This window comes from Perognathus longimembris, chromosome 17 (genome assembly GCF_023159225.1).
Source record: "Perognathus longimembris pacificus isolate PPM17 chromosome 17, ASM2315922v1, whole genome shotgun sequence".
NCBI classification, from domain to species: domain Eukaryota; kingdom Metazoa; phylum Chordata; class Mammalia; order Rodentia; family Heteromyidae; genus Perognathus; species Perognathus longimembris.
This window is the reverse complement of record NC_063177.1, coordinates 6,700,901-6,717,549: the sequence shown is the minus strand read 5'-3', so window position 1 is coordinate 6,717,549 and position 16,649 is coordinate 6,700,901. Positions and strand designations below refer to the sequence as shown.

The following is a 16,649-nucleotide window of genomic DNA, read 5'->3' as shown; positions in this document are numbered from 1 at the left end:
CTATCTCCAATTACCTAGCAAATAGCTGGGCTGGAGGAATGGCTCAAGGGTGAGAATACCAGCTCTTAACAAGAAAGCTGTTTGCACATGAGGCTCTGAATTCAAGCCCTGGTACAGACATACATACATACAGACAGACAGACAGATACACACACACACACACACACACACACACACACACACACATGCTTCTAATCCAGATACAGCTTATTTTTTATAGAATTGTTTAGTCAGGTCTGCTCAAATACAGAACTGGAAATTTCTACACATGGTGTAAAGATAAATGTAGATAGTGAGGCATTAGGGACTTGCACATACTGTGAAAGTAGAGGGAATAGAACAGATCTTTGAAATTATATTTTATGATAATTTCTTATTATCCATCCATGAGGCTTCCCTCTTGTTTTCTGTCATATCTCCGATTTTTTTTTTTTTTGCAAGTCCTGGGGCTTGAACTCAGGGCCTGGGCACTGTCAATGAACTTTTTTTTTTCTTTTTTAATTAATTTATTGTCAAAGTGATATACAAGGGTTACAGTTTCATACATTAGGCAGTGAGTACATTTCTTATCAAGCTTATTACCTCTTCCCTCATTTTTCTCCCTCTTTCCCCTCTCCCCATTTCTCTCCACCCATGAGTTGTACTGTTGGTTTACAGCATATAGTTTTGTAAGTATTACTGCTGCATTGGTTCACCTTTTACCCATGTCTCTCTATTTTGATGTTCCCCTTCCCTTCCCTAGTCTCAATAAGGGTATATACCATACCCAGGGTACCTAAATCAGCATCAGTGACATCAGGGGTAAAATCCTGGGGAAGAAAGACAAAAGAAAATGGCATAATTTTACATGGTACATTGAAAATAACACCAATGTGAAACCACTTATTTTCATAACTTGGAGTTCATTTCACTTAGCATCATCTTACATGTTAATATGTACATAGCTATTGAGCTACTGTGATCTTCTGGTAAGACTATCCTAGATATGTATTAATTATTACCAATGAGGGAAATTATAGTCTATGTTTCTTTGGGTCTGGCTCACTTCACTAGTATGATTTTTTCCAAGTCCTTTCATTTCCTCATGAATGGAGCAATGTCATTCTTTCTGATAAAGGCATAGAATTCCATTGTGTATATGTACCACATTTTCTTTTTTTTTTTTTTTTTTTTTGCCAGTCCTGGGCCTTGGACTCAGGGCCTGAGCACTGTCCCTGGCTTCTTCTCACTCAAGGCTAGCACTCTGCCACTTGAGCCACAGTGCCGCTTCTGGCCGTTTTCTGTATATGTGGTGCTGGGGAATCGAACCTAGGGCCTCGTGTATCCGAGGCAGGCACTCTTGCCACTAGGCTATATCCCCAGCCCCTGCATTTTCTTGATCCATTCATCTACTGAGGGGCATCTGGTTAGGTTCCATATTTCTGAACTTTTTTTGCTCAAAGCTAGCACTCTACCACTTGAGCCACAGCATCACCTCTGGCCTTTTCTGTTTATGTGGTACTAAGGAATTGAACCTAGGGCTTCATGCATGTTAGCCAAGCACTCTACCACTAAGCCACATTCCTAGTCCCTCATATCTCCTTTTTTGGGAGGTCTGGGGGTGGGGGACAAGATCTTTGTGTGTAACTTGGGCTGGCCGTGAACTCTCAATCCTCCTGTCTTGACCTCTTGAGTGCTGGGATTATAGGCATGAGCCACTATGCCTAGTTTTCATTTGTCTTCTTGAAATCAAAGACGTACGAGCCATGGTTTTTCCTGACTCCTCTCCTGAAATATATTTATGTAATCTCTTAGTATCTGGGGGTGATTGGTTCTAGTTCCCCTCATCTACCCAAATCTGCAGATGCTCAAATCTTTTATATAAAATGGGGACACACATCTTTCCAATATCCTTATTTTTCCTTTTTTTCCCTATAGGGTCTTGCCATGTAGCCCTAGTTGGCCTTGAACTTAAGTTCCTTCTGCCTTATTTTCCTGAATACTTTATGTATAGACATGTACTACAATGCCCTGTTACATTCTAATACATACTGAATATAATGTAAATGCTGTGAGAATGGGTGTTATACTGTATTATTCAGGGCAGAAAAAAACAAAACAAAAAGTGTGTACATATTGAGTACAGATGCAGGTTTTCTTTATTTTGTGCCTGTACTAGGGCTTAAGCTCAGGACCTGGCATTGTCACTTGGCTTTTTTGCTTAAGGCTGGCACTCTACCACTTGAAGCACATCTCCATTTCCAGTTTGCTCGTGGTTAATTGGTGATAAGAGTCTCACAGACCTTTTTTACCCCAAGACTAGCTTTGAACCATGATCCTCAGAGTCTCATTCAGATGCAGATTTTACACATCTATGGATGTGCAACTCACAGACGCTGTATGATTCTGACTGTAATTCTGGGCCCCCACTATCCATCAACCATAATTGATACTGGGGCAGCAAAAAGTCAGCCTCTTTGAGCTTCAACGCTCCTTTCCTTAGACACCCGGCATAAGCTGGAAGGACACACCGTGCTCTACATCCCTGCAGAGGCCATGAACATGAAGCCGGAAGTGGTGGTCAAGGACAAAGAACTGGTGCAGCGGCTAGAGAGTGAGTAGCTGGCATGGTGGTGTCTGGTGGGGATCGCAGAGGGGGAAGAGGCTGTCCAGATGTGTGGCAGGAGGAGAGAGCAATTGGGGAGCGCGGCAAAGAAACTCGAGGTTTCACACTCCCCTTGCAGCTTCCATGATCCACTGGACTCGACAGATCAAGGAGGTGCTCAGTGCCCAGGAATCTGTGGAGACAGGAGAAAGTTTGGGTCCTTTGGAGGAGATTGAGTTCTGGCACAACCGATGCATGGACCTTTCCGGCATCAGCAAGCAGCTGGTGAAAGAGGGAGTGAAGCACATCGAGTCTATCCTGAACCTCGCCAAGTCATCCTACTTGGCGCCCTTTGTAAAAATGGCCCAGCAGATCCAGGTTTGCAAGTTGGATCAGTGCCTGGGGGCTTAGCAAAAAGGGGGCAATGGTTGGGATGATATGGAGGGAAGAGGAAGAGGAAGCCACCCAAATTCAACACATAGTCTGTTTTTGTTTTTTTTTTTTTTTTTTTGGCCAGTCCTGGGCCTTGGACTCAGGGCCTGAGCACTGTCCCTGGCTTCTTCCCACTCAAGGCTAGCACTCTGCCACTTGAGCCACAGCGCCGCTTCTGGCCGTTTTCTGTGTATGTGGTGCTGGGGAATCGAACCTAGGGCCTCGTGTATCCGAGGCAGGCACTCTTGCCACTAGGCTATAACCCCAGCCCCTCAACACATAGTCTGACCATGGTATTTGGACTGGGACTTGTGGGGAGACAGTAAAAGTAGTGGAACAAGGTCTCTAAGGAGCTTGTAGCTTAGGTAGGGAGACATCCAGTTAGTCAACAAAGAGGCATTGATTGTCCTCTTGTGACCAGCCCCTCCAATCCAGCTGAGAAAATAGGATTTATGTAAAAGAGGATTAAAAGATGGCATGAGAACCACAGATGAACCTGTGTGATTCAGTTGTGAGAGTTAAAACAAAATCAGGATAAGCTGATTACATTAGTGCTGAGTCCCATAGGGGATGATACAGAGATGGAAGACTTTTTTCCCAGGTAAAATTTTCCACCAGTATAAGGCATTGAGCTATAACTGGAGAAGTGTAAAGCCACCATTGAGAGCAGGGCAGTGCAGAGGGCGGTGTGGCACTGAGTGGCACTGTCTGGACAGAATAGGGGTGATGTACATACAGACAGTGGGTCAACAGCTATGGAGTATCTACTTTGTAGAATTCTGAATCCAGCTGGAGAAAATAGAAGAATGGTCACCGACATTCCTCTCTGGAAGGCTTTCATAGCCAGTAGAAGATGAGTACATGTTGCCAAGTACAAATGGGCCCTGAAATCTTTGTTGCTGGGTGTGGTTCATTGAAATGGCTTCCTAGTAACAATGAGGCAGGCTGGGGTTTAAGATGAATAATGCTTGCTCTAGTCTGGTGTCTATAATCGTAGCTACCTAAGAGACTGACACCTGAGGATGGAGGTTCCCAGCCAGCCTGGGCAGATGAATCTGAGAAATTCTTATCTCCAATGTGGAGGAGTCCATCAAGTGGTGCAGCCCCAGCTCCAAGGGAAAAAGCCAAGTGAGGGTGCAGGCCCTGAGTTCAAGCCCCAGGACTGATGCATGCGCATGCACATACAGTGCTTGTTCTCAATCAATTCTCTCCGGTAAATGTACACCTGGTTTTTCTTTACCACCAGGATGGCTCTCGCCAAGCACAGTCAAACCTGACCTTCCTGTCGATCTTGAAGGAGCCCTATCAGGAACTGGCTTTCATGCGGCCCAAGGATATCTCCAGCAAGCTCCCGAAGCTGATCAGTCTCATCCGTATCATCTGGGTCAACTCTCCCCATTACAACACTCGGGAGAGACTGACCTCACTCTTTCGAAAGGTGTGTAAATGAATGCTGAGAGCAAGCAGATGGGTGGCCAAGTCAACAGACCTCAACTTCCCTGGCAGATGTGTGTGGGAAGGCATTGAGGAATTCCGGTCAACCCAGGCAGATTGCTAAAGCCTTACACGTGCACCATCAGTTTTCATGGGCCTGGGTGGGACTTCTTTTTTTCAATGGAAATAGCTCAGGCAGGGAGAAGGGCTCAGGAGGCAGGAAGGACAGACTCCCAGGCTAAATTTCTGCAGTGGGGAGAAATCGGTCTAGGATGGAACATAGCTTGTAGGGAGCAAGACGTGATACGTTTCAACCAGAGGGATGACACCAAAGAGTTGGAGAGCCGAGCTTGCTGGATTAGGGTAACTGCAGGGCTGGGCTGAGGCAGAGCAAGAAAGAGTGTGTGCTGGGCATGGGTGGCTCATGCCTGCAATCCTAGCTACTTAGGAGGGCTGAGATCTGAGGATCCCGGTTCAAAGCCAGCCTGGGCAGGAATGTCCATGAGACACTTAGCTCCAATTAACTACCAGAAAATGGGAAGTGGTGTTGTGGTTCCAATGGTAGAGTGCTAGCCTTGAGTGAAAAAGCTCAGGACAGTGCCCAAGCTCTGAGTTCAAGCCCCAAGACAGACAAAAATAAGGATGAGAGGGGGAAAATGAGTGAGAACAAAGTAAGGGGTGACATTGACCGAGAACAATTGTACTCATAACCTGACTTATGGAATTGTGACCTCTCTGTACAACTACTTAATAATAATTTAAGAAAAAAAGCAGTGTATCTGGAACCCAGAGGGAGGAGGTCTCAAGAGACAGATCAAAGAGCAAGTGGCTAAGACTTGAGGCTTGGCTGGGGAAGTCAGAGAGGGGTGAGTGGAAAGAAGGCTGGGAATTGAGGCTGCTGGGCTCCTTTCTGCAGATGAGCAATGAGATCATCCGCTTGTGCTGCCATGCCATCTCCTTGGACCGAATCTTTGAGGGCTATGTCTCTTCCAGCAAGGAGGACCTGCAAGGCTGCATTTTCTGCTGTCAGGCTTGGAAAGATCACTACCTGGAGGCTGTGCAGATGCATACCCAGTATGATGGCTCAACCCTACAACCATATGCTCTGTTCTTGTCATTCCTGCAAAGGGAGGGGTTCTAATTTCTTTCTTATGTATGTGTGTGCACATGCTCATGCTCACTGATACTGGGACTGGACCTCAGGGCCTGGGCACTGTCCCTGAGCTTTCCTGCTCAAGGCTGTCATTCTACCACTTGGGTCACATATCCACTTCTGGCTTTTTGGTGGTTCCTTAGAGATAAGAGTGTCTGTCACAGGGGCTGGGAATGGCCTAGTGGTAGAGTGCTTGCCTTGTATGCATAAAGCCCTGGGTTTGATTCCTCAGCACCACATATATAGAAAAAGCTGGAAGTGGTGCTGTGGCTCAAGTGGTAGAGTGCTAGCCTGGAGCAAAAAGAAGCCAGGGACAGTGCTCAGGCCCTTAGTTCAAGCCCCAGGACTTGAAAACAAACAAACAAGAGTGTCACAGACTTTCCTGCCCAGATGGCATTGAACCACAATCCTCAAATCTCAGCCTCGAGAGTAGCTAAGATTACAGGTGTGAGCCATTGGTGCCTGGCTGGATCTTGTTTTCCAAATTAGCATCCATCTAGTTGTACATGAGCAGACCAATCCCCTTGTGTTCCTACGTTGGGATGCAGTCCATGTTTCTCCTAACACAGGTATTCCAGTCGGGGCTGGGTCCTAGACCAGACCAGCATATTTGCTCAAGTTGATGCCTTTGTACAGCGTTGCAAGGACCTTATTGAGGTGAGCAGATGGTTAAGGAGAGAAAATCAAGACAACAGCAGACTCTCCAGTGTCCCTCTAGGAGCCAAGCAAATGGAGATGAGGCTCTGATTAGGAAACTAAACAGCACTTACTGCTTGGCTCTTTCTACATAATTGTGTGCCCTCCCATCACCCCTTTCTTTTTGCCTGTTATCACTGCCCTAACATCTCATATATACAGCCAAAAGTCATCCTAGCATCTCATCTACATCTGGTTGGGTCTCCTTAGTTCCTAGACATTTGAAGTGAAATCAAAGAGTTGAGGACTCAAAAAGATCAGAAAGGAAAGGAGGACCCTCAAGATGGCTTCTTTTTTAGGTCTGTGACTGTCAGTACCATTTTGCCCGTTGGGAAGATGGCAAGCAAGGACCCCTTCCTTGCTTCTTTGGTGCCCAGGGGCCACAGATCACACGAAACTTGTTGGAAATTGAGGATATCTTTCACAAAAGTCTGAGCACACTGCGAGCTGTTCGAGGGGAAATCTTGGATGTCAAGAACACATTTTGGCATGAAGACTACAATAAGTAAGTGGATCACTTATTGGTTGGTCCAGGGCAGGCTGAGAAGGGAGAAGGAAGGCAAGAGTGGGAAAAGAGGCAGAATTTGCCAGAGATGGTAGAAAGGATGGGAAAATGAGAACTCTAGGGAGGGAGGTGGCTAGTCAGGCTCAGAGTTTACCTTTCAGGGTTGCTCAACTTCCAGGACACTGGGCAAATGATGCTATTGTGCTTCTTTTATGTTAATTAGTTAATTAATATTAATGATGACCTCAGACCCGCCTCTCCCCCCCATCTCCTAGCATTGCTTAGAGGGTGAAATGGACTCATGGATATAAAGCACTTAGTGCTGTGCCTGGCATGCTGGAGTTGTTTGCTTTTGTTTTTTTGCCAGTCCTGGGGACTGAACTCAGGGCCTGAGCACTCACTGTCCCTGGCTTCTTTTTGCTCAAGGCTAGCACTCTGCCACTTGAGCCACAGCGCCACTTCTGCCTTTTTCTATATATGTGGTGTTGAGGAATCGGACCCAGGGCTTCATGTATACGAGACGAGAACTTTACCACCAGGCCATATTCCTAGCTCCTATGCCTGGCATGCTGGAAGTATGGGAGCACAGAAGAGCTTGGGGGATGTACCGGGGAGCCCCTGAGGGCACCCACACTTCCACATACTTCTCTGATGGTGCAGATTCCGGGCTTCAGTCAAGGACCTGGAGGTGATGACTCAGAACTTGATCACCTCGGCCTTCGAGTTAGTTCGGGATGTGGAGCATGGGGTGCTCCTGCTGGACACCTTCCACAGGCTTGCAAACCGTGAGGTGCTGCCACCCACCCTGCCTGTGTGTGTGTGTGTGTGTGTGTGTGTGTGTGTCTCCGCTTTCCTTTAGTTTCTCAGCCTTTTAGATGCCATCCTGTCTGCATGTGTGTCCTTTGCCACATGTGGGATTGCCAGAACCTCTTCTCCCATCGTTCTCTCTGCTCCCCTGATTTCCATAACTCAGAGTATGGCTCACTCACACGCATGTGCATGCACACGTGCGTGTATGTGTGTGTATTTGTGTGTTTTCTCTGGGACAAATGTCTGAGGGAACCCACCTCTAGGAGGCATAGCATCCACTTGTCCTCCTGTTCCTTAGGCCATCAAACGGACATATGAGAAGAAGACAGTGGATCTCTACATGCTGTTCAATAGTGAACTGGCCCTTGTGAACCGTGAACTGAACAAGAAATTTCCACACTTGGAACCCTACATGGCTCAGTATTCCGGCTTGGCGCACTGGGTCCTCATCCTCCGGCGCCGCATTGACCGAGTCATGAATGTAGGTGCCTGGCCTCTGGCCTGCTCCAGGAGATGGCGGAAGACATCTTCGTGCTGCTGGGAGGGCAGGGGAGGGGCTAGGGAGTTGGATGAGGGGAGGGGCAGCTTCAGTTCATCTGTGGTTTGCAGAGGTGATGCAAGTGGCTAGTAGGAATTTCAGATGAAGGTAGAGAGGAGGGAGTTAGGCCAATGTAAAGCAGGACCTGTGGTGATCCAGAGACCTGGAGAGATGAGAAATATGTTTCTTTGGAAGGCGAAGTACAAAGAACGAAGGAGCTGGTGGCTCACACCTGTAATCCTAACTACTCAGAAGGCTGAGATCCAGAGGATCACAGTTGAAAGGCTGCCTGGGCTGGTACAGCTGATGAAACTCCCATTTCCGAAATAACCAGCAGAAAGCTGGGCTGGAGGGATGGCTCAAGTGGTAAAGTGCTAGCTGAGCAAGCAATGCCTTGAGCTCAAATCCTGAAAAAAAAAAGAAAAGAAGAAACACTTTTGGGAAACTAGAGTAAAAGCTGCTTGAAATACTGTCCTATTATCTAATTGGTTCTGGAGACTAAAGCAGGCTTCAATGACTGGGCTAAGACAGGAGTCCAAAGGGGTCCTTTGGCAAGGGTCCAATGTGTTCAACTCTGTATCTCAGTGAAGGATTTTCAATTTTTTTTTTTTTTGGCCAGTCCTGGGCCTTGGACTCAGGGCCTGAGCACTGTCCCTGGCTTCTTTTTGCTCAAGGCTAGCACTCTGCCACTTGAGCCACAGCGCCGCTTCTGGCCGTTTTCTGTATATGTGGTGCTGGGGAATCGAACCTAGGGCCTCGTGTATCCGAGGCAAGCACTCTTGCCACTAGGCTATATCCCCAGCCCGGATTTTCAATTTTTTTCCTCCCCACATTTTTCTTGCATTGATTCCACTTTTCTCTCTTCACTTTGACTCCTTTTCTCATTATGCCCTGGTGTTTTCCTTGATTTTTCTGAGTCAGCCTTCCTTTGAAGAGCTGTCAGAATCAGTCAGTTTCTATAGTGAGCCCACATGTGTTTCTGTGTGTGTGTGAGTGTGTGCGTGCATGCATGTGAGCTTGTGCATGTTGGAGGGTCTTGGGAGCTGGATCCTCTTGGAGGAATGTGTGAATAGGCTCCCCATCTGTTTCCCTTCAGTGCCTCTCTAGTGCCCATTTCCTGCCCCACATTGGGACTGGAGAGGAGAGCGTGCATACTTACCAGCAGATGGTTCAAGCCATTGATGAACTGGTTCGAAAAACCTTCCAAGAGTGGACAGCAACGCTGGACAAGGACTCCATTCGGCGGCTAGACACACCACTGTTAAGAATCAGCCAGGAGAAGCCCGGCATGCTGGATGTGAACTTTGACAAGTACACCCTGATTTCTTCTCTCTGTTCTTGGTGCCAGGCCTCTTCTCCAACTTGCTCACAAGTTTAACTCCCACCTTTAGGTTTCTCTAGCCATTCTGTCTGTCTCTCCTTGACACAGAATCTTGTTATGTAACTCAAGGTGGCCTTAAACTCATATTTTCCTCTTGGATGCTGGGATTATAGATATGCACTAAGATCCCAGCTACTGTCATTTGTAACTTTTAGTTAGGTGTGTGTGTGTGTGTGTGTGTGTGTGTGCGCGTGCGCACGTGCGTGCTGGTTCTGGGGCTGAAACTCAGGGTCTGCATGCTCTACCACTTTAGACACAGCTCTACATCTGGCTTTTTGTTGATTAATTGGAGATAAGAGTCAGATGCAGTGGCTCACTCCTGCAATCATAGCTACTCAGGAGGCTGATTTATGAGGATTGAGGTTCAAAGCCAGTTTGGGCAGAAAAGTCCATGAGACTCATCTCCAAAATCAACAAAAATCCAAAAGTGGAGCTAGGGCTCAAAGTGGTAGAGCACCAGCTTTGAGTGAAAAAGCTCAGGGACAATCCCAAGGCCTGAGTTTAAGCCCCAAGGTTACTGTGTGTGTGTATGCACATGTGTGTGTGCATGTACATGCATGTGTGCACGTGTGTGCATGCACACACACACACACACACACAGAAAAGCAAACAAGCTAAGTTGATGGAAACCAACCCACCACCAGTCTGTTAAACAGGCGATGGAGATGTTCTGCCACTAGATGGCCATGATGGTTCAGCTAAGTCAGCAAACCCTGAGATACAGCCTGGATGTTACTGAGGATTGATGGCTGACATCAAAACCATGCCCTCTCCTACAGCATTAGAATTATGTCTTTATGCTATAAATTTAAGAGATGCAACTAGTTTGTTAATTAATTTATTATAAAATACACAGTGAGGAGCCATCTGTGATGGCACATGCCACTCAGCTATACAGAATGTATAAACAGGAGGATTGTGGTCTAGGCTGTCCAGTCAAAATCATGAGACCCAATTTAAAAAAATAATTAAAGCAAAATCAAGAGCTAGGGTCGAGTTGGTAAACCTAGAGACCAGGCAGTGTGAGACCCTGAGGTCAAATCCTAGTACAGAGAGAGAGAGAGAGAGAGAGAGAGAGAGAGAGAGAGAGAGAGAGAGAGAGAGAGAGAGAGAGAGAGAGAGCGCAAGAGAGGGAGAGAGCAAGAGAGAAAGAGAGCAAGAGAGAGAGGGAGAGAGAGAGAGAGAGAGACAGGCCTATGTATTAGGAACTGAGGTGTAGATACCCCTTAAGGAGGCTAGGCTGTCATCCTATAAATCAACAGTTCTGGGTTCAGGGAAGAGCTTCCTGCTTACATCAGATGCTGAAGAGAAAAACGGAAGGAACAATGTAAGGCATCTGTCTGCAGAGATTAGGAATCTATTGGTAACAGTGTTTTTTTTTTTTTTCTTCTCCTAATCAGCAGGAAATAACTTCCTACTTGATTGCCTTTGGCTCTCTTATGTCATTAGCTAAATGCCCTGTCAGTGAGAGTTGCTTCCCACACCCGAGGCTGTTTTCCCAGCATTGCCTTTAGCCCATAAAGGATCTGTATTTGTTGAGAATGGTGGAGCAGGGCGTTGCCAGAGGGGTGTGTGGTAATGAGAACCAGATGAGGATGGCAGCCGAAAGTGGCCAACTAGGGGAGATGACGTACTATGCCTGAGAAAGGAAGAGAAAACCAAGATGGCACAATGTCAAGAGGGCAATGGCAGAGGCATTAGCGAGGGGGAGAGGGACACCAGAATCCACACACAGGAGGAAGCAGTGGAGAGTGCAGTGGGATGAAGGAGGAGGTGAAAAATTTGAGATAAGGCTTTGGTTATTGAGGAGTGTTGGAGACCAGCTCTAGTGAGGCTCATGATTTTGTAACCCATGGCTTGAAATAAGGACAAGAAGAACATGTAGAATATGTTTGGGTTTTTTTTTTTCTTTCGGTTATGGGGCATGAACTCGGGGCCTGGGTGCTGTCCCTGAGCTTTTGCACTCAAAGCTAGCACTCTACCATTTTGAGCCACAGCACCACTTCTGGTTTTGCAGTGGTTAATCGGAGATAAGAGTCTAATGGACTTGCCCAGGCTGGCTTTGAACCATGTTCCTCAGATCTCAGCCTCTTGAGTAGCTACCATTATAGGCATGAGCCACCCGTATCCAGCTAGAATATGTTTTATTCAAGAAGAATATAAATAATTAGTTCACAAATCAATGACAAAATTATGAAGAGAAAGAACACTAGCCCCATATGGAAGCTACACACACACACACACACACACACACACACACACACACACACACACACACACACCCCGAGGCTGGGGACCTAGATGGAATTAAAGGAGAAAAAAAGGAAAGAACCATGTACAAAATACCTCTTCCCATACCTCTCATCAGTGCAATGCAAAGTCTGACTCTGTGCTTGCCAGTGGAAAGAGCAGTGTCCATCTAGTTAGGACACTATCCATCTTTGTGGAACACTTTTTGCATAATCTTTACAGTAGAGCTTAATAAAGCATCTCTAAAAACATGACAGGGGTATGACTTAATTGGTACAGTGCCTGCCTCACGAGTACAAAGCCAGAGTTCAAACCCCAATTACTATTAAAAAAAAATCCCCCAAGCCCTACAGCCCTACAGCCAGCCCCCACAAACAATCATCCTCAAAACTGAACCAAGCCAAAAAAAAAAAGAGGCTTCTTTGGGCCACGTATCTATGGCATGGATTTATCTGAAATCCAATGCTTCTTCTAAGTAGAAAAGGTACCTGTTGTTCTTTGAGAATTGTTTTCCTAGAGAGTGATGTTATAAGATGCCTTACATTTTGTGGTTTTAAGATAAAACTACCTCAACCCCCAATTGAGTAAATCATGGATAAGAAGGGACATGGTCTTAGAGAAGGATTTGGAAAAGCCTGGGTTCACTAAACCTATAAAGAAACCCAAGGCATTCTTGGCTTTTAAAACTTAACCCTCCCCAGGAGTGCAGATAACATTATCAGTTTAGTCTTCTTGCTTAAGGTCTGGTTAAGAGCTTGATAGAAGCATACTTTTGAATGTCCTGATGAGCTTCAGAATCACCTGGCTCCTTAGTGCTGGGAATTCTCCAGTCCCTAATAGTATTTATTTTATCCCTCTGGGGGGTTGGCTATCCCACCTTATATCCCAAATATTTGAACTCTGAAAGTCCAGATTGGCTTTTACCACATTTTATGGCTACACCAGCTTTCCAGATTGCACTTACCACAAACATGTTCCAGATGCCACGGTTGAAAGAGCTGGGTTATCACCAGAGTGGAATTCCCCCAGAGCAGGGGAGGGAGTCTGGGGTCTCCCTCTTCTCCTTCACGAACCCCAGCCCCATTTAGCCTTCCACCCTGTGGCTGCTCATTGTGAGCTACCAGCAATGAGTCCAGCTGGTCTCACATTCTTGCCTATGTTACCTGAGCCTGTGTTTGAGATGCATTAGAGAATATTTTACAAAAGCAATTCCTCATATGGATTTTTAAAAAAGAAATTATATTTTTCAATATAGTAAAAATTTTGCATTTTATGGCAAAATTCTGTCAATGAATGATGTAAAAAACCATTATGAAAATGGTTCCTTATAGGAGTTTTTAGGTTAACTTCAGAAAGGTATTGTCTGATGGGGTCAGTTCACTGACAGATTCAAATGTATGAATTTAACCTTAAAGGGATTTTCAAAATTTATCAAGATATAAACATTTTTCAAAATTCTATCAAGATGGAAAAATTGAAATATATTGGTACATTGGTGGCTGGTATACTTACCTAGACAGGTTTGCTCTGGTATCTACCAGCTGAGACAAATGCAATACCTCCAGTTCAAACAGAATACTGTTATGCCTCTAGAAATGCCCCGTATATAGTCGAGCCCTCCAGCCTTTCCATCTGACTGTGTTGATATTATTATGATTCTGTTAATAGAAGAGCATTCTGAAGAACAGAGTAATTTTTTGTGTTTGTGTTCCATACTGGGGCTTGAAATCAGGGCCTGGGAACTGCCTTAGCTTTTTTGTTTTGTTTTTGTTGCCAGTCCTGGGGCGTGGACTCAGGGCCTGAGCACTGTCCCTGGCTTCTTTTTGCTTAAGGCTAGCACTTTACCTCTTGAGCCACAGCGCCACTTCTGTTTTTTTTCTATATATGTGGTGCTGAGGAATCGAACCCAGGGCTTCATGTATACCAGGCGAGCACTTTACCACTAGGTCATATTCCCAGCGTCTTAACTTTTTTGTAATTTTTTGTGTTTGTGTTCCATATGGGGGCTTGAAATCAGGGCCTGGGAACTGCCTTAGCTTTTTTTACTCAAGGCTAGAGCCACAGCTCCACTTCTGGCTTTTCTGGTTAATTTGAGATCAAGAGTCTCACAGACTTTCCTTCCTGGCTGACTGGGAGTCATAATCCTCAGATCTTAGCTTCCTAAGTAGCTGCAATTACAGGTCTGAGCCATAGCACCCACCTTCAATACTTCTAATTTTGAAAAATATCCCCTATTTTCAACTGGTATCTTATGATTTTATTCTTTCTATCTAGATCTTTGATCCATGTGTAATTTATCTTGGTCTAGAGAAAGTGATACAGAATAAACTTCTGTTTTGTATGTTTTTTTTCTTTCCTGATAGCTAGTTGATTTAATATAATTTATTTACTTTTTTGTGCTCTGGATCTAACCCAGGCTTTGTGCTTGCTGTCACTAAGCTATCCAAGCCACTTAATTTCATTTAGTGGATTGCTATTTTTTTTTTAAACATGCTTTTTTTTTTTTTTTGCCAGTCCTGGGGCTTGAACTCAGGGCCTGAGTACTGTCCCTGGCTTCTTTTTGCTCAAGGCTAGCACTCTGCCACTTGAGCCACAGCGCCACTTCTGGCCGTTTTCTATATACGTGGTGCTGGAGAATCAACCCAGGGCTTCATGTGTACGAGGCAAGCACTCTTGCCACTAGGCCATATCCCCAGGCTTGGATTGCTATTTTTATAGCAACAAATCCCCGACTGTGTCTGTCTGTTTTGGGATTCACTATTCTTGCCTAGTGTCTGATCTATTCATGTGCAGATATCAAACTTTTAATTATTGTCCTCATTCCTCTCCTTTTTTCAATTTTCTTGGCTATTTATAGTATTTATTTCCCATAAGAATTTTTGAGCCAATTTGTTTTATTACAAAAATAGTCTTGCTCCTAGTTTTATAGGAATAGATGTTGGGTTGAATTTGTAGGTTAACTTTAGAGGAATCCATATCTTTTTGATTTTGATTCTCTTCCCAAAATAGCACTTTCTGGGGCTGGGAATATGGCCTAGTGGTAGAGTGCTAATGTTGAGCAAAAAGAAGAAGAAGCAGAAGCAGCAGCAGCAGCCAGAGACAGTGCCCAGGCCCTTAGTTCAAGCCCCAGGACTGGCAAAATAAAAAATAAAAATTAAAAAAATAGCACTTTCCCTTTCAATTTAAATCTTGTTTTTGACATACAAGTAATTTTTTCCATATAGAAATAACTTCTGATATTTTATTTTTACTGTTTTAAATATTATTGGTCTCTTACCATGTGAGAATATCTAACTGGTTATAGGTAACATGTTAAAAGCTTTAACTTTTTCAAAATTTTAGTGGATAATATGAATTACCTAATAGTTAATGTTATTTTATTAAGTCATATACCTTGGATAAAATTCTAATAATAAACCTCCACTAATCAGAGCCTTTACTTAATTAGAGGGTATAAGAATCAGATAACTGAAGATAAATGTATGCTATTTCTTCTATTAAAAATAATTTTCCGGGCTGGGAATGTGGCCTAGTGGCAAGAGTGCTTGACTCGTATACATGAAGCCCTGGGTTTGATTCCCCAGCACCACAAATATAGAAAATGGCCAGAGGTGGCGCTGTGGCTCAGGTGGCAGAGTGCTAGCCTTGAGCAAAAAGAAGCCAGGGACACTACTCAGGCCCTGAGTTCAAGGCCCAGGACTGGCAAAAAAAAAAAAAAAAAAAAAAAAAAAAAAAAAAAAATTCCAACAAGATTAATGAAGCCAACATCAAATTTCCATTTCTCTTTTACAAATGAGTCAGCAGGACTAGCATTTACTAACCATAGCTCAAAGGTGTTGTCTTGAAGTCAGCATTGCTGGACACTGAGTGCTCAGGCCCCTGTCCTAGCTATTCAGGAAGCTGAGAACTGGAGAATGGAGGGTGAAAGGCCAGCCCAGGCAGAAAAATGGCACCATCTCCAATTAACTAGCAAAATGCTAGACTAGTTCAAGTAGTAGAGTGCCAGCCATGAGCAAGGAAGCCATTTCAGAGAGCTTTGAATTCAAAAGCTGATACCAAAAACAAAACATGAGTCCCCCCACACCCCAAAAAGGCACTAGGATCAGAAAGGATCTTTTTATTTATTTTTTGGGCTGTAATGATAGTCTAACTTTAGTCTCTTACTTGCTAGATTGGTATTCTTAGCGATTCAGCCATTCCTTCAGCCCTGATTTCTGCTCCTTATTTAAAAAATGATAATACAAAGGTATATAAATAATTTTAAATGGTGGAGCACTGGTGGCTCATCCCCAGCTATCAAGGAAACTGAAATCTGAAGATCGTGATTTAAAGCCAACCTGGGCAGGAAAGTCTGTGAGACTCTTATCTCCAATTAAATCACAGAAAAAAGCCAAAAGTTGGTCTGTGGCTCAAATAGTAGAGTGCTAGTCTTGAGTAAAAGAAATTCAGGAACAGTGCCCAGGCCCAGATTTCAAGCCTCAGGACCGGCAAAAACAAAAACAAACAACTAAACAAAATAAAGTAAAATAAAGATATAATACATGTACAATATTTCTTAATAGTAGCTGCGTTGAATTTAAATATAATATTCTTGTGTAGTTTATTTATTCTTGAGACAGTCTTGCTATGTAGTTCATACTTACCTTGAACTTTTTCTTTTGGTGCCAGTCAAACTCAGGCCTGGGCACTGTCCCTGGCTTACTTTGCTCAAGGCTAGCACTTGAACCTCAGCACCACTTCTGGCTTTTTCTATATATATGGTGCTGAGGAATCAAACCCAGGGCTTCATGTATATGAGGCAAGCACTTTACCACTAGACCATATTCTCAGCCCTGTCCCTTAACTTTTTTGCTCGAGACGTGCCAT

The 16,649-nt window shown here is 44.5% G+C and overlaps 1 protein-coding gene across 3 annotated transcripts in view; it reads left to right on the top strand.

The window, feature by feature from the left end:
- The window catches only part of Dnah2 (dynein axonemal heavy chain 2), a 128,465-nt gene that overhangs the window by 26,064 nt on the left and 85,752 nt on the right, over positions 1 to 16,649 (top strand). For 2 of the 3 annotated variants that reach the window (XM_048365884.1, XM_048365885.1), the window contains 9 exons: positions 2,483 to 2,593; positions 2,724 to 2,962; positions 4,263 to 4,454; positions 5,367 to 5,524; positions 6,173 to 6,260; positions 6,599 to 6,804; positions 7,465 to 7,594; positions 7,913 to 8,095; positions 9,249 to 9,463. In XM_048365884.1, the coding sequence (XP_048221841.1) occupies positions 2,483 to 2,593; positions 2,724 to 2,962; positions 4,263 to 4,454; positions 5,367 to 5,524; positions 6,173 to 6,260; positions 6,599 to 6,804; positions 7,465 to 7,594; positions 7,913 to 8,095; positions 9,249 to 9,463 (1,522 nt within the window). Of the gene's footprint in view, positions 1 to 2,482; positions 2,594 to 2,723; positions 2,963 to 4,262; positions 4,455 to 5,366; positions 5,525 to 6,172; positions 6,261 to 6,598; positions 6,805 to 7,464; positions 7,595 to 7,912; positions 8,096 to 9,248; positions 9,464 to 16,649 lie in introns of those variants that run through there. The other variant, XM_048365886.1, reaches the window with a different exon arrangement.